Raw genomic sequence first — 18,392 nt, 5'->3', positions numbered from 1 at the left:
ATTTTAATTTTATAATACAAAACTATTAGGATAGGATCTGATTATTGGTAAATCATTTTCCCAACATAAATTTTTTATTCTATTTGATATCTTTGAATTGTGATATTTCTATAACAATTTAGTCCATGGGAGGGAATGCATTACTTGATTTATATGATATATCCATTGAAGATGAGAAAAAATTAACACAAGATGAAAATAGGTCCTAGACCCCAAATGCCATTGTTCCTTGATATTCCAACATCTCAATCAAGTTTGGCCCTTATGCCTATGATAAACAACCAATCAGCTCCTTTAGTCACACCATCTAATGATCTTCATGAAATCATTATTAAAAACTTTTATAAATGAGTTAGTATCCTTGAAAATGAAAAAATCACAACCTCATAGGTCATGTCAACCTATTAATTAGTCATATTAGCCTAATAGATAGCCCTAACAATTTAATATGCAAGGCCAAAACTTGTAGAGTTATACTGAGCCTTAAATCCTATAAATATAGCTACCACAAGCTCTTCAAAATCTCATGTCCCAGTGCAAAACAACTTAGCACACGAAAATGAATGGTGTTTTCTATGCAACCAACTACATAACCAAGAATCATATCAAAATGGTACATTCAACTGAGGACTCATGGTCCTAAATCGACCTACACTTTAGGACAACAGGTTGAACTAGATCATTTTGAAAAAAAAAGCTCAAAAAATGAACATATTGTAGATCTCTTTGTGATCTTTCTAAAGATATATTATAATAGAAAGTTGGATGTCCAAGTCAAAGTTTTGCTATCAAAATTCAACTTTCAAATAAAAATTATTCATGTGTAGGAAAATGAATAATTACATTTTCTAGAACATTCTAAGGTAGTTATTGGTGACAAATAAAGAGGAGAACAAAGGTTACAAAGGAAAAATCCATTAGTGGTGATTATGAGTTAGAGTTGTTGAAGAAGATGAAATGTTTGAAGCAACAATTCATTCCCATTGATTATGAGTCAAAGTTGTTGAAGAAGATGCAATGTTTGAAGCAAGTAGGTAAATTTGCCAAAAAATACATAGAAGATTTGTACAGGGTATTGATTAGAATATAGGCCATTTTGAGCCAACAAGAAAAAAATATCTCATTATATAATTGGGTTGAAGCCAAGTATTCAAAAGAGCTAAGTTTTGTTAGGACATACTACTATTAAGGATACTTATTAGTTTTCCCTAGAGGTAGAAGAGAAGATAAATATAAGGTTTAAAAAAAAAAGAAAAGAGGAAGATGTCATGTGGAGAAACTTGTGGAAGATCATATTGAGAATGAAATGAAGATAAAAAGAAGAATGATGTAGCTAGTATCAGTAATAACTAGAAAAGATAATTCCTATGATCATTCTAAGAAAAATAGCATGGTGACCATAGATGAAGAGGAAGGTCTGGATGAGGAACTAGAAGAAGAAGCTACCATAGGGCATATTTTCAATTTGGAGAAGAACATCAAGTATATTAACATCGACAACATCAAGGAAGGTGGAGTAGAAGACCTTAAGGAAATGCACAAGTTGCACATTTAGATAAAGATAAATTGAGTCTTATAATTCTGAAAAATGCATAAAGAGGAGAATTTCTTGTCACAAAAAGATTCTTGCTAAGTGAGGAGAAAATCTAATTAAAATGAAGATTTTATTTTGTACAAGGTAAAAATGTGAAGTTAAAGTTCATAATATTATCATTGATAGTGGTGGCATTAATAATATTATTGCAAAGCAGATGGTTAAAAAATTACATATTGAGACAAGGAGACATCCACATCTATATTGGATTGCATGGTTTCAAGAGTACCATAGAAATTTGGTTAATGAGAAATATTTAGTGAAGTTCAAGATTGGGAATTACCATGATGAGGTAATGCATGACATCATGTTTATAGATTAATGGCATATGTAATTAGGGAGGTCATGAAAATTTTATTGGCATACAATACATGATGGACATGCCAACACTTATTCCTTGACAAAGGATGGAGTTCACCACAAGTTGAAGACCCTAAAGGAAGTGGGAAAAAGGTATATGGTAGTACAAGAATTTGTTTCAATGATGGTAGAATTTTTTTGAATGGAATGAAGCATAACCATATGTGCTATGCATTGATTCCTAGAGTTTATAAAGGAGAAGATGAAGATATACTAGTAGAAGTCTTGAATCTATTAGATGAGTTTCATGATATTATGTAAGAAAATTTTCTTAAGGGTTTGCCACCAATGAGGAAGTTTAGTCACCAAATAGATTTGATTCTAGGAACCAGTTTTCCAAATAAGACATCCCATAGAATGAATCTTGCATAGAATGAGGATCTAAATAGACAAATTTAAAATTTTTTGAAGAATGGATTGATTTGAGAAAGCTTGAGACCATGTATGGTACCTACAATATAGCACTAGAGAAGGATGGAGAATGTGTGTTGACTCTCAAGCCATTAATTAACAAGATTACAATAAAATATAAATTTATATTACCGAGGATGGATGATCTTATAGATTGTTTGAGTGGAGACAAGTACTTCATAAAGATTGACATGAAGAGTGAATATCATCATATCCCTACCAGAGAAGGAGATGAGTGGAAAACAACCTTCAATACCAAATGGGGCTTGTACAAGTGGTTATTCATTCCATTTGGGCTAATCAATGCACTGAGCATATTTATGTGACTTATGAATGAGGTATTGAAATAATTTTTGGGAATATTTATTATTGTTTATTTAGATCATCATATTTTTATTTTTAATAAGACATTGGAGGATAATTTGATGCTTGTTCAAAGAGTTTTTGAGAAGCCACAGGAGGATAATTTGCTGAGTAAGTTGAAGAAATGTAGTTTTGTGAAGGAGGAGTTTGAATATCTAAGATTTATTATCTTAGTTGAGGGTCCTAAAATGGATATAGAGAAAGTTAAAGGGCTATCATAAAATGGCCTAGACCAAGAGTATTATAGAGGTAAGATCATTTCACAACTTCTAGCATGTTTTTGTAGAAATTTTATTGACTTTTAGTAGTATTTGTGCATTGCTAACAGAGAAAATGAAACGGAGTAGGAAAGAATTACGTTGATTTTAGGAGAAATCAAGAGTTTTGATATGTTGAAGAAGAAACTCATAGCTTGTAAAATATTTTGAAACATCTAGATTTTAATAAGGCATTTTAGTTAAATTGTGATTTTAGTGACAATAACATATGAGCTATTCTAAATCAATAAGATAAGTCTTGGTTGCTTATTTTAGTGAGAATCTTAGTGATGACAAGAAAAAGTATTATATCTTTGATCAATATTTTTATGCTATAGTTTAGGATTTGAAGAAATGGATACACTATTTGTTGCCTTGAACGTTTGCTTTTATATAATGATCATTAGGGTTTGTAGTATCTCAATAGTGAAATAAAATTAAATCAAAGAAACTTAAAATGGGTTTATTTTTTATAGAGTTATACTATTTCTTTTGAAGTGTCAGAGTGGAAGGTCAAGAAAAGTTGCAGATACCTTAAGTAGAAGTCAAAATTTGTTTGACAAAGATGAAGATAGATGTTGTTGTGTTAGATTCAAACTCAATAGTTTGTATCCTATAAGACCCAAACTTCACAAAGGCTTGAAGAGTTTGCTTGGAACATGTTACTTTGGATAGAAAAAATAGTTGGATTACTTAATCCAAGATGAGATGTTGTCTAGAGGAAGCCACTTGTCGATTCTAAGGAATTCTTTGAGAGAGAACTTGATCAAGAAGAAGCATAGTGGAGGATTAATTTGACACTTTGGTTGAGATAAGATCATTTCTCTTGTTAGTGAGAATTATTATTAGTCATAGTTACAATAGGATGTGAAGAAGTTTGTATGAAGTTGCATAATATGTCAGATGGCCAAAGAAGTAAGTCAGAACATTGGGTTGCAATGAACCATTACTTGTACTAGAGAGAACATGGATAGATATTAATATGGATTTTGTTCTTGGTTTACCAAGGACATAGATGGGAGATGACCCAATATTTGTGGTGGTTGAAAGATTTTTTAAGATGACACATTTCAGTTCATGTTAGAAGACTAATGATGTTCATATTGAAAAGTTATTTTTTAGGGAGGTGGTAAGACTACATGGTCTACAAAAGAGTATAGTTTCAGATAGAGATACCAAATTTGTTGGGTACTTCTAGAGGACCTTGTGGAAGAAATTGAAGAACAATGTGAAGTTTATCTCTGCACATGATTCATAGTCTGATGTGAAAACAAAAAGCGGTAAATGTGATTTTGAGCAGCCTATTGAGATGCTTAGTCTAGGAGATAAGCCCAAGGGAGGGATTTGATTTTTTCACATGAATAATTTTCTCACAACAATTTTGTCAACATGAGTGTTGGTGAATCCCTATTCCATATTATATATGGGAGTAGTCTAAGGAATTATTCTGATTTGAGGAAGATAGAGAAGGGAGAAAAGAATAGTGTAGATGTTGAGGAATTCATAAAACACATGAAGAAATTGCATGAATAAATAAGAAAGCACATTAGTAAGATGAATTTTTAGTACAATGAAAAGGAAAATCAGAAGTGGAAGTTAAGATAATTAAATGTTGGTGATGAAATGATAGTTCATCTGAGGAGAGAAAGGTTCCATGTGAGAACATATAATAAGATAAAAATGAAGTTTGGACCATGTAGGATTGTAAATATAATGATTCAAGAAATGCATAAGAGATGGAGTTACCTAGTGGAATTAACATATGATTGTCTATGTTCAACATTGTTGATTTGATAGAGTATCATGAGGGAGGTATTGAAGATGGACCATCAAAAGCACAATGGAGTATTCTGGCATCTACTCCCAAGAAGGAAGAGATAGAAGATTAATCTTGTATAGTTATGTGTACATAGAAATACAAGAAATAAACAATATGAAGAATTTCTAATTGAGTGGAAACAAAGGCTTGTTGAAGATTCATACTAGTTATCTAAGGTATAGGCTGATCATTTTGGTTTACCACTAGAATTAGAGATGTGACAAGGTCACTTCTCAAATTACCTTGGGTATCTAATGCAGGAGCATCCAGTGTTGTAAGGACAATCTTGCATCACCCAAAAGAAAACTTCCTTCTATTTTGTAGGAAATTTTTAGTTCTTTGTAGCTCATGATGACACTTACAATGTGTAGGACAATTAAAAGTTTGAAAAGACCAAAAAAATTTAACTTGCTATTTTTATTAAGTTGACTTGTATAGGCACTTATGGACATAAAAATTGAACCCAAAGAGAAAATGAAAAATAAAGTAAATGGTGAAAGAATCATCTTGATAGCTTCTATTGTTTGAGAGGTATTAAAGTTTTCGTCCTAGTAAATTTCTTCTATAAAGTTTCAAACTTAAATGTGAAAACCTTAGAAGCCTAAAAAAACTCAAAAAAAAAAGATGAAATAATCATTAGAAGGATTGTAGATCTCTTTGTGAGCTTTCCAACGATATATTACAATAGAAAATTAGATGCCTAAGTCAAAAGTTATGGCTCTTGGAAGTTGTGCTACCAAAATTAAACTTTGAAGTGAAAATTCCTTTTGGATAGAAAAATGAAAGGTTACACTTTCTAGAACATTCTAAGGTGGTTATTGCTACCAAATAAAGATGAGAGTAGAGATTATAGAGGAAAGCTTCATTAGTGCTGATTATGGTTTTGAATTATAGAATTTTCTTAGAGAGTTGGTTTTCTTTCTAACGAGTTAAGCTCATGTGGTTGTAACATTGTAATTTCAAAATCTATAATTCCATTTTATTGAAGAAATTGAAAGTAGGTTGCTTCTTGCATTTTTTTATTCTAATATTTATTGTTGTGCTACTATTGAATGTTGGATGGAGTAGCCCTTCATTAGATTGAGAGACTTGGTAGGGAACAACAATCAAACACTATAAAAATGAAATGCTGAATTTAAGAGCGGTTTCTTGAGATTTAAAGACCTTTTTGTGATAACAAACAAAAGCTTGAATTACATTAGGTAATTCAGTCAAAATAGATTGACCTTAACTATTTTTTATGGCTTGAGAAATTTGATAAAAAGACATCACCAAGAAAAAAATCATTAAATACTTCATTGCTAGTCTTGAACTAGTCAAGTTTAGGTTTGGTTTATGTTCCTCTAATAGTGTGGTTGCTAATGATAGCTTTTGTTGTCAAAGCTTAGCAACTCTTAGCAATATGATAGATGCAAATAGTTGAGCCTCCAAATAAACCATGGATTGGTGTTGAAACCTAGCTAGCTAGTGGCCACATAGGCAAGATATGTGTTCAAGGGGACCACCTCACCAATTGATCTAGCTTGTATGATATGAAGGATGTGGTTCTAGATTCTAGACACTGGATGTGGGTAAATATTGTCTGATGAATCAATAATAAAACTTCCACATTTTGAAAAGTAGGAGCCCGTTGGCAAATCTCTTTGATTCTATTTTATTTTAGAAAACAAATAATATTTTGGTCATACAGTCCGTACCACTCGAATGTTTTTCTATTCTTTTAAACCTCATTATCGCCTGCATCCTGTGGGAACACCCTGGATTTTCACAATGTGCAGCACGTTCTTTACTTTTTTCACTTTTTCAGAAAAAAAAAATGTTGAAATCTTAAACCTGATCTGAGATTGTTGTTCTGCCCAATTTTTTAACCTCCACTAAGTGCATATTCAACAAAAGGCACCATTATATCTAGTTATTTATATCTAGATCACTGCATTCACCATTAACTATTGTTATTTAAAATCAAATGGCTTTCAAGGCAATGCAATACATTTTATTAAATTTTCTGAAAATTTCAGACATATCAGAGCCTTATTAGGCAGATAACCACCACATTACTGAGCAATCCGATAAGTTGAGGGTGATGTGTTGCTCCGCTGGCTCTGATTACTTTCTCACTACTAATCTGGCTTTCAGGTTGAATTCAATCTTTCCGATAATCCAACTTGGAAACAACATAGAAATTGAAGAAGCTCTCATACAACATTTTGAACTTTTGATCGTTGAATTGAACAACTACCAGAAGCTCACTAGAAATATATAGTTATATAATTAAGTACAGCATCCACCCACCTTGGTTTGAAGCAAGCAAACGACATTTTGTACCTGCAATTGTATCACAAACCTAATTCAAAGAACATATTAGTTAATGAATGGAATTAGTGGTTGATTTGCTGAAAGACCTTTAAGTCTAAAATGCGTAAACTATGAACTGCAATTGTCAGTGTTCACAAAATTACAACCGATTCTTACAACCAGATCATGAACAAGTTCCAAAGAAAATAGGAATTGTTACCTTATTGATGGCTCAGCTCCTTAATAATGAGGTGGAGGAGGGGAAGTGTACTTGTACACTGGCGGAGGAGGTGATTTATATTTGTAGACAGGGGGAGGAGGAGGGGGGGATTTGTACTTGTAAACGGGAGGAGGTGGAGATTTGTACTTGTAGACTGGAGGGGGAGGTGGTGGAGATTTTGCAGGGGGTGGAGGAGATTTGTACTTGTAAACAGGAGGAGGTGGAGATTTGTACTTGTAGACTGGAGATGGATAATGATATGGTGGAGGAGGTGATGGGGATGGTGGTGGTGGAGACTTGTAGTGATATGGAGGTGGAGGGGATGGAGAAGGTGGTGGGGGAGACTTGTAGTGATATGGGGGTGGAGGAGATGGAGAGGGGGGAGGAGGAGATTTATAGTGGTAGGGAGGTGGAGGAGAAGGAGATGGTGGTGGGGGAGACTTGTAGTGATATGGAGGGGGAGGGGGAGAGGCAGAGAGATGAGGAGGAGATTTATAGTAATAAGGAGGTGGTGGGGAAGGAGATGGTGGTGGTGGGGATTTGTAGTGATATGGAGGTGGGGGAGAGGGAGAAGGGGGAGGAGGAGATTTATAGTGATAAGGAGGTGGTGGGGAAGGAGATGGTGGTGGTGGGGATTTGTAGTGATATGGAGGTGGGGGAGAAGGAGATGGTGGTGGTGGGGATTTGTAGTGATATGGAGGTGGGGGAGAGGGAGAAGGGGGAGGAGGAGATTTATAGTGGTAGGGAGGTGGTGGAGATGGAGATGGTGGTGGGGGAGAGTTGTAGTGATATGGAGGTGGAGGGGATGGAGAAGGTGGTGGGGGAGAAGAATAGTGATATGGTGGAGGGGGAGAAGGAGAGGGAGGGGGAGGGGATTTGTAATGATAAGGAGGTGGTGGAGAAGGAGATGGCAGTGGAGGAGACTTATATAGATATGGAGGAGGGGGGGATTTGTAATAATTTGCTTGAACTACAGAGGCCAACAAACAAAACAACGAGAGAATGAAGAACGCCATGGAAGAACTCTGCTCCATTGTTTGGCTGGAGGCCATGATGAATGGAACGTTAGCTTCGTCCTTATATAGTGCAAGATGAGGGCCTATCTCATTCAAGTGGGCCTCAATTTGGCACCGACATGATTCCTCTTCTCCTCGCAAGAGTCTTTTGTATTAATTCAAACTTCTTAGCTGGAATGCCTTACTATTTAAATCAATCTTCATTTAATAGCCACCGGCTTTGTAAAATATCTTTCTTCCGGGATCTTGGATATATTCTAATCACATAAGACTTAGAGTTGGTGTTGATTTTTCTTATTTTAAAACCAGCCATGGTAATATGTCAGTCCCACAGCATTAAGTATGAGATGATCAATGTGCAATTGGGAAGTGAATTCTATATTTTATGAACTGCATTGTCAAGTAGGCTAGTGTATGTTGATGCATTCATATTTGTTGAGTTGCTCTTTCTGGACTGTGTTTTAATCGTCACATTTGAAAGCCTTTTCTTTGGAGGCAATTAAATTCGCATTCCTTTCAGACAATGACCTGCCATGAAAACGTGGTGGGTGAATGGAAGCTTGTATTGACTTGTATTGAGAAGAGAGAATACACGTCAATTATCTTGTTTTTCTATTGTTTTGGTCCCACACCCACAAATGTCCTTTTGACTTATACGCAATAACAATTTATTATTTTGGAGCTTACGTTGTTTTCTAGCCTCCATAGACTGAAACCTGCAAATGTATTCAAAGGGAGTTTTTATGGGATGTTCGAAGAAATCGCAGTTTACATCAGCAACTTTTTATTTTTAACTATATTGCTCTCTAGTTAATTGTGCATGCACATGCAGATGTAAAGGAATTGCTATTCATTAAGAGGTTAATCTTTTACATGGTGAAGAGAATATGCTGTGTACAAATAATCATTTTAAGTCATAAATGTTGAGGGATATCTTTCTTAAAGAAGTTAGGATGCATCATAAATTGTAAACTACGAAATTGGGTGTCTTATTTTGAAAACTACTTTAGATTAATTGATTGTTCTTTTATTTATTAGTTTTCAATATTTGAATTCTAAAATATTTATAACTACGAAATTGGGTGTCTTATTTTGAAAATTACTTTAGATTGATTGATTGTTCTTTTACTTATTAGTTTTGAATATTTGAATTCTAAAATATTTATAAGACTCTCTCTTTATATAAGACAATTAAAAAATATTCTTAATAAAAAAATTGAATTAAAAGATTAACTTTAGAAAAAATAAAATTTAAGTTCAATTTAAGATCATTTCAAACACCATTTTAAAGTAAGGATAATAATCTCAACCTATGTTTTAATATTTTCTTCATGAGAAAAAAAGTTAAAATAAAATGATTTAATCTATTCAAAATCTAAAAAGGTCTTCTATTATTTTTTTAAACACTTATTTAAGTTATATTTACTATTTAAAATCTAAAAATAATCTTTATCCTTTACTTTTCTTTTATAAAACACACATTTAAGTACATTGTATTTGGGGATGACCCCACAATGCAACACTTAGCTGTGAGCCTCCTACTTGGGAGGTCTTGGGTTTGAGTCTACTTGATTGGTTCTTAGCTCTAGGGAAAAGCTAAAAAAATTTGCTTCAATTGTGACCTATCATTAAAAAAAATGTACATTGTATTTGCTATTAAATTTGGGTTTTTATTTACACAGGTTTTTTCACATCCACATACAACTAAATAATGTATTGGGACCTGAAAATTTTTGTCAAATTTTGAAGGCCCAAGTTTGAAATTTTGATTTTTGACACTCAAAATCCCCTTTGCAGGATAAAATGCTACATGTTATATTACAAATTTTTGATGTTGGAGCATCCCCAATCGATAAGCAAGCTTGCATCAACCAAAAATATTTGCCTTCGGTTTGGTTCTTGTTTTGTGTTGCTGTTTTTGTGTTTCTTCTAGAATTTTTCGGTAGTTGTTCATTTTTTATTGCAAATCAGATTAGACTAGTTATTGTTCCTTGTCTAGGATTTTCAGTTCATTTGGATTCTTTTCCGGCAAGTTATCGCTTCAAGATTGTTTATTTCTTGGTTCCCAAAGCAGTTTTGAGCTTAACGAATAGTTGTAGATTTCTTCTCGTGCGGAGCGATTTCTTGGCTTGTAGATCTATTTGGTACCATGTTCGATGTTCCTTGGTGCTTGAACGACCTTCCTTGGTGGTCCGCACTTCATTTTCATTCTTGGCGGAGGAGATCTTCACGTTTGGGGCTGACCTATTTTACACATTCCATTTTCCTGTTTTGGAGAATGTGATCTTTTGTGGCCAACCCAGATGTGTTTCAGATGATATATAAATTGATGTAATTGATCTATAGGAGGGGAGAAGGGAGATATAGAGGTAGATAAGAAGAAATGTGATAATTTAGTTTCATGATCTATAATTTTGAGATCTTGATGATTGTAATCTTGAATGTATGATGTAATTGGTCTTGCAAGAATGTTTTGATCTCTAGATGTTGTTGGTTGCTTTATGATGAATATATAATATTGTAGATGTCTTTGATAGCATTTTCTATGTTTTGTGTATGTGCTTTCGTTGTGTTACTCTTGTTGCATGATCAAGACTATTCTCTTTGAGGGCCATCCAGACCATGACTGCGTCAGATGGTATCAGAGTAGGTTGTGAACCTTGAGTCATTCGTTTGGGTGAACAGATTGCCAATTTAAGGCAAGCTGCAAGTGAGTTCAATAGATCACCGACAGAGAGGCAATTGAAACCTTGTAGTCAGATCATAGAGTTGGCGCAGTTGCACCAGAGAAAAGGGAGAAGATGTCACTGAGGAGAATGAACCCTAGGAGGGTAAAGTAGATGATGGAGGATTTCAAGAATGAGATGAGGAATGAGATCCGAAATGCGTTGGCTAGTTTGCGAAGGAATCCAAAATTGGAGGATGAATATGAAGAGGCAACAGAAGAGCTTGAGGTTGAAGAGGTTGAAGGACTAGCACATGTGGGAGAGGAAATATTTCTTAGAGTGGTGGTGCAAGTGAGTAAAATTCATAAAGTTGAGGTTTCTAACTTTTCGGGTTCGTTGAATCTGGAAGACCTGATAGACTAGGGAGGACTACTTCAAGTTTGATGATGTTAAGAAGCCACAGAGAGTCGGATTAGCACAAACTAAGTTGAAAAGGCATGTTTCTTTATGGTGGAAAGAGTTGCAGAGAGATAGAGTGGAGAACAGTGAGATAAAAATCACCTGGTGAAGGCAGATGGTCATTAGATTGAAGGCTAAACTCATTCTGGGAGGCTATGAATTGGAGTTGTTCAAAAGGTTGTAGAAATTGAAGTAGAAGGACATGACTATGAAGGAGCATCCTGCAGAATTCTACAAGGTGGTGATCAAATCTGGTCATCGAGAGATGGATAGGGAAAAGGTGGCTAGATACATAAATGGACTCCAATTTAACATCTAGGATGAGATGAGTATGCTGAAGATTTCTTCAATTGAGGAGGCTTATCAATGTGCATTGAAGGCAGAAGATAAAGTGAAAAGAAGACAATTCAAAATAACCCTAGGGGAAGGGAGATACATGTAGTGGATAGAGGGAAGATGAGTGACAGTATGGAGAAGCAGGCTACTGAAGAACCAAAATCTAAATGGAGTAAAGAACCGGAGTTGAAGACACAAAGGAAAAGAGGTAGCAATAAGGATTTTTTGGGTGCATGTTTCAAGTGTGGGGAAACCAGACATAGAGCTTATGAATGTCCTCAGGGTAACAAGGGAAAGGAAAGGAATTTCTTAGCATGTGAAGATCCGAAAACTAGAGTTGTGGGTGAGAATAGAACCAGAGAAAGGAAAATCCCTTATGTTTAGAAGAGTCTTGATGAAGCAGAGCAATGAGGATACCAAACCTACTCAAAGAAAGAATATTTTCTAGACTGTTTGCAAATCAGGAGGTAACTGTTGTAAGGTTATTCTGGATAGTGGAAGTACTGATAATCTGGTATCAGAAGAGATGGTGAAGAAACTTGGTTTGAAGAGGCTTAAGCATCCTTTTCCTTACAAGGTGGGTTGGTTGAAAGATGGTCATGTGGTAGAGATGTTTGAGTAGTGCTAGGTGAACTTTAGTATTGGTCCTTTTAGAGATGAAGTCTTGTGTGATATCTTGCCTATGAGTGTTTATCATGTTTTGCTGGGTAGACCTTGGCAGTTTGATAGAGGAGCTATCTATGATTGTAGGAAGAACCTGGTCACTATTGAGAATGATGGGAAGAAGTTTACTTTGGCATCTTTGAAAGAGAAAGAGGTGAGGAACTTGAGTTTTTGAAGAATTTCAATGTTGAGAAATAGGTTGTAGAGGTTATACCATATGTTGGCATGGATTTGAAGAAAGATCTAGCTGATAACAAGGTGGTACCGGATGATAGCAAGGAAAGTATTATGGTGGCAGGTAAGATGGATTTCGGTGGAAAGAACATATTGGATTTGTAGAAGGGAATAGTGGTAAGAGGAAGAGTGTAGGTATGAAACAAGCAAAGAGAGGAGAAGATGATAAGAGATTGGAAGATCTAACTGAAGTTCTAGAAATGGCAGGAGGGGAGAAGTTTGCAGACAAAGAAGACATTTGGATCAGAAGTGAGAATGTGGTCTATATCTTGAATCCTTTTCGATGTTCACGAGTTGCCTCTACAGGGTAGCGCATAACACGCAAGTTATCATACTACGATAGGCCGCAAGTTATCATACTTTGGTAGGCGACAGGCAATGTATAAAATGAGGGTTATGCTAATGGGGTCTCAATAACATGACAGGTTAATAATAGAGATGAGGCCCTCACATGAGCAGAAGATAAAAGCACAGAGACCCACAGGGTAGAAGAGAAGGAAGATGCTTTTCTCCTATTTTACCTTGCGTGACATCTTGAGTATGCAGAGAAGTGGTGTGGGGCAAGTCAAAGTGCTGAGGAAGTCCTCAGCCCGCTACCCCATACGGGGTTCAAAGCAAATCTTTGTGCACTGTAGGATAACCAAAGGAAAAGACAATTGCTAGGTGGGTGGAGGAACCTGCCATCTTGCGAGGTTAGCTGGGATGCACAAATATGAGTGAGCCCGCTAGCTCGCAACAATTGAAGATTGAAAAAGAAAGGCTTGATCCTAGTGTACAAGGGTATCATGCAGGATAGCAAGGCATTTCTTAAATGACATGTAGAGGCTTTCCTCACAAGGGTAAACTCAAGTTGTGTAAGGTAGTCTAGGCTAAGTGGCTATAAAGGGATGAAAGGTCCTCGCTATCCCATATGACCAATGAAAGTTTTATCATGCCAAAGGGAAGAAAAGAATGAAGGTGTGACATAATTGCTCCCTATGGGATAGCAAGGAATATTGAAGAGCAGGGTGAATGCTTACCCTGCATGGGTAAATTGGGATAAAAAAGAGTGATGTGGGGTAAGAGAAAAGATGAAGCCATGGATGGCGATGAAACTCCCCACTATCCTTCATTTTTTGCGAGGACCAGAAAAGGGGCCTTCGAGGTAACACACAAAAGGAAACTTGAGGGCCCTGCCACCCCGCAATGTGAAAAGTGATAGGAGGGTGGACTTGAGGGGTAACATAGAAGTACAGTGAGAGGAATCCCTTACTATCCTACAATGTTTAAATCCAAAGTAAGGTTAATCCATGAGGTTAAAGGAACATGATGAGATTTGTGCTCCTCGCTGTCCAGCAACCAAGAAAATAGAATAAGCAAGACTCTGCGGGGGTCAAAACCATAGTGAAAGGCAGGTATCCCGCCAGCCCATAGGGGGTTGTTGTCATGAGGGTGCATAATTCAAATGTTAGTCGATCCACAAAACATGCCTGCACACAGCCCAATGGTCAAATTGTCCACATGGAGAGGTTGATGGAGGTTGACCAAAGGACAAATGCAAAGATTTTGAGGACATGGCAAATGCTAATCGAATCAAACTCTACTTGTCAAAAGAGGAAGCATGGTTGACAGAGAATAGTTATGTTGACACACTACAAGTGGTGGTTTGCAGCCAAATCAGATCAGATCATAGAGATGATGCCAGGAGAAATATTGTGTTTGATGAAAATCAGATAAAAGATTAGTTGAGCGGCTCTATGAGATTTGAAGATCTTTTGTGAGATATCATAACCTTAAAAATATCAGAAAATCTCCAGTCAATAAGACATAAGGGTCTAGGGAAGGTGAGGATTACTAAGTGTAGTAATCTGGACTCAGAGATTGATTGAAGATGAAATTTATTATGGCGACCAATCAGTAATGGGGTATATTTCTTTGAGGCTCGAGACAACTACTTTTGAGTGTCCTTTTGGAGGGAAGGTTTGTATATCCTTAGGATCATGGCTCCAAATTTAGGAGGTTGTCCTCATAGTCACTTGCATTGAATGCCTTCAGAAGGACTGCATGCAGTATGTGAAGGGGGATGTCTTAGGGCATATCCTAGTCAGAGGCAATCAAATTTCGACATGTGTCTCACTTGGCCTATAGCTTGTTTATGCTCCCTTGTCTTATAAAAAGGAATTTAGGGCTAGCGAGAGAGGATTCAGATTCTAAATGTAATTTTGGAAGTAGGGCTTCCATGTATATTCCTAGTTAGGAGTAAGCCAGAGTTGCATTTTTTGGTTTGTAGTCATTTTGCCATTTCAAGTAGTGTATAACCAGAATGCATACAAGTCTTAATATTTTTATTATAGCAGTCTCCAACATGTCATTTCATTGTTTGATGAAATAGATGATCAAGGATCCTCTATTTTGTCCCCGCAAGCTCGAGTGTTTATCTTGTTTCTTGCTTCTCTTCAAGGAAGAGATTAAAATGCTTTTTATAGGATAATGAAATGGTGTGGTGTGCATGTAGGATATGTAAGAATGGATTCAATAAAACTGTAATAAGGGGGGGTATTGATGTAATGCATCAATACTAATAACTCACTAGTTATAGCTTAATCTATTTGGGTCTAATGTCTATTAGCTACAACTTGACTCTGCTGCCTTGATGAAGGCACTGGTCGTGGTGCTTGTATCCAGTTCTCAGAATAAATTTATTATCTCCAAATCACTTTTATTTCCTATTTTTATTTCTTTCTTTAGTAGTAGGCTTAGTGTAGAACTCATCCCAAGTGCTGAGTGATATTTGACAAGCCAAGATTGTAGCCAAATCTAAGTTTCATACACTTTCCTTGGCACATTCATATTGGGATATCTATTATAATATATAATGCCATGAATGTTGGAAGTTATAAGTTATGTAGGCATTACTTAGGTGCAACCGCCTTGGTCTCGCAAAGCTAGAAGTGCAGGAGATTTCAGTCTTGTGACTAAATCTCTTTCGTTGGTCAAAATCAAATCTTGAGCATGTGGATAAGAAGTTGGCTAAATATTTAGGGTTTGGGAATCTGTTGATTTGAGAACTAATAGAATGCACCTTGGCATTAACAAGAGGGTTGCTAAAACAAAATGCCTTATTCTTAAGAAAGAAACTAATAATAGCTATTTATTGAGAGAACAAAATCAATATTATCTTTTTGTGAAAAGAAAGGCATTATTGCCATAGGAATTCCATGTCTCTCTAAATGATGACTAAGTGCAATGGATCAACTCAAAATTCTCTAGATCACACATAATATTTAGAGCCCCTCTTTGTTAGAAGCCATATTTCTCTTTGGCCTTTTTAAGAAGAATTCCAAATAGGGGATGTGACAAATTAATAGTTGGAATTATGAACTTCTTCCCTTGTTGGCCAACGTAGATGGGGTATGGATGAGTTCCCTTTCTCTCTCTTCCAAAGCCAAATCCAAAGCTCTTGTTTTTTTACATCACCTCTATCATGCAATTTTCATTCTTTTTGAGGTTCATGGATTAACTTTTCCTTCATCTAAAAAAATAAACCAATCCAAATATATAATCACATTGACAAGTAATTTATACTTGAAAAAGATCTATTGTAATTTGAAGCATTCATTCCCTTATGACCACCAAATTAATGTTGATTTAGGCATTACTTAGGTGCACCCGCCTTGGTCGTGTAGAGCTAAAAATGCAAGAGATTTCAGTGTTGTGATTGAATCTTGTTCATTGGCCAAAATCAAATCTTGACCATGTGGATAAGTAGTTGGCTAAATCTTTAGGGCTTGGGAATCTATTGATTTGGGAACCATTGGCAACTCTACTAGGGATAAGTTCCTAGAAGATTGTGTAGTTACCCTAGAGTCTCTGCTTAGAAATTATCAGCTTGGAAAAAGTTTTGTAGCAGCCTTTGTGAAGAAAATTCAAGTAATTCTGCTGGTGAAGAAAGGAACCAAAACATTAAAATGTCTTGAATAGCTCCTTGTTGTTCAAAGAATGTTCCTCTGCAAGGAGGTGGTGACTTTTTCATAAAAAGAACCTGATAAAAGTAATGCAAAATAGCTTTAGATGTTGAATAAAGTTTTAGGTTTGAAAGTGTTCATTTGTAGCAGCTTGAGACCCATGAGATGATGGAAGGACGCTGCTAAAAAGTGATTGCACACCAAAGAAGATTCAAGTTCCAGTCATTCTGAGCTGTTAATGGTGATTTTCATCACTATTTAGTTCACACAAAGCTCAAAGACTCTATTGGAAGAACTCCGAAAGTGTATGTGCATCTTAGAAAAAAATTATCCATTCAAAGTTTCATCAACTGGAGATGAAAAGGTACACGGTTTCCTTCTTGCTCCCATTTTTTGGACCTACTATGTAAATGTAACTACTTCTACACTTAAAAAGATTTGTCTATTACTTTAGGATTTGCTAAGTTATGGTTGATTGTAATGGGTATGTTTATCCCATGGGTTATCATTCATTTGCTTATAGTTCAAACCCTGGGTATAGTCATACTAGCATGTATCCTAGTAATGCTTCAATGGGCTATGGTTATGGTTCTACACCTTTTGTATTTTTAAATATGCAAATATATATGCATAACCATGAATGATAGACTAGTCAAGATGTTAGAAGCCTTAGCCTAAATTTATAAAAGGATTGAGGAGCTGGATAAGTCTCACAAATGTCATGCATCCAAGTGTATATGCACGTGTCAGGCCAAAGGGAAGAAGCAATGCTTGATAAACATATGGTAGATTTTAATAAGAGGTTGATGTCTCCACAAGATCACCTAAGTGTTAACCATGTCATGCCTCCCATTCAAGCTGATGAAACCCCTATTAATTCTTTTGATCCATTGTATGATCAGTTGGATCTATCATGGGTAGATTATAAGATTCAAAGTATGCCAACTCGATTTATAATCAAATGCCCAGGTTTGATGGATTCAATGTATGTGAAGGGGATACACATATCCAAAGATTTCATAGTTTTGTGAATAAGTATTTGTTGAAAGAAGAGGACATGTGGATGAGGTTTTTTGTTCGATCTCTTGATGCAAGAGCTAAGGATTGGTATCTAAGATTTCTTAAGAAATCCTTTTCTCATTGGGATGAACTAGTGGGTGCATACAAAATAGAGTTTACAAAAGAACCTGTTAATCTTGTCATGCAGAGTTATCTCAGATTAGGAGGCAAGATGAAGAGACCACCATTGCTTTTAGTCATAGGTTTGCAAAGGCTTTTTCACAAATACCTGAAGGATTTAGGCTTGACATTCTAGCTTGAATTAGTAAGTATTTTGAAGCTTTTGAATCAAGTTCTAGTGCATTGTTGGAAGATTTCAAAATATTGGATATGCAGATGGCCTATTTTGTCCTTCGATGTCAAGGACAAAATGTGATGTGAATACATGAAAAAATTGTTGTCCACAAATCTTAGTAATGATGGCAAGTGAGTTGAAGTTACAAACAATAGTATGGTTGCATGTTACCAAGTGGTTCCATCCTCAGAAGAAGACAAATGTGTAGCCATGAGTGTAGAGGTTGAAGATGGATCAAGGTGCAACATGGATGATAACACCAATGATATCATTTGTGCTTATTCTCAAGAAGTATTCCATTCAAAAAATGATGCTAATGAGAAGCTTAATGATAACACTTAGTGCAGTGTTGAAGAGAAGAAAAATGAGGAATATAATCAGCCCATGGAAGACCAATGTTC

General features: G+C 35.7%; 2 protein-coding genes across 3 annotated transcripts in view; one reads left to right on the top strand and one right to left on the bottom strand.

Annotated features, from left to right (window-relative positions):
• LOC131041223 (uncharacterized) overlaps positions 1-18,392 on the top strand; it is a 118,524-nt gene that overhangs the window by 51,271 nt on the left and 48,861 nt on the right. Inside the window, 1 exon segment of the mRNA XM_059214835.1 lies at positions 7,249-8,133. Coding sequence (XP_059070818.1) covers positions 7,249-8,133 — 885 coding nt within the window.
• LOC131041220 (extensin-2) lies at positions 6,772-8,390 on the bottom strand. 2 transcript variants are annotated; one of them, XM_057974240.1, is made up of 2 exons: positions 7,320-8,390; positions 6,772-7,148 (listed from the first exon to the last, which is right to left on the bottom strand). In XM_057974240.1, exon 1 carries the CDS (start codon positions 8,369-8,371, stop codon positions 7,340-7,342), a length of 1,032 nt encoding a protein of 343 aa, XP_057830223.1. In that variant the 5' UTR covers positions 8,372-8,390; the 3' UTR covers positions 6,772-7,148; positions 7,320-7,339. The 2 variants fall into 2 exon arrangements, with proteins under 2 accessions (XP_057830223.1, XP_059070169.1); XM_059214186.1 differs by having other exon boundaries at positions 6,772-7,129.

The sequence above is a fragment of the Cryptomeria japonica genome, chromosome 11 (genome assembly GCF_030272615.1).
Source record: "Cryptomeria japonica chromosome 11, Sugi_1.0, whole genome shotgun sequence".
Lineage (NCBI taxonomy): Eukaryota > Viridiplantae > Streptophyta > Pinopsida > Cupressales > Cupressaceae > Cryptomeria > Cryptomeria japonica.
Note: the sequence above shows the minus strand (reverse complement) of the source record. Positions and strands in the feature narration are given on the sequence as shown.

Excerpts from the sequence above, each read along its gene's own strand:
- LOC131041220 (XM_057974240.1), bottom strand. The coding sequence starts at position 8,371 with ATGGCCTCCAGCCAAACAATGGAGCAGAGTTCTTCCATGGCGTTCTTC.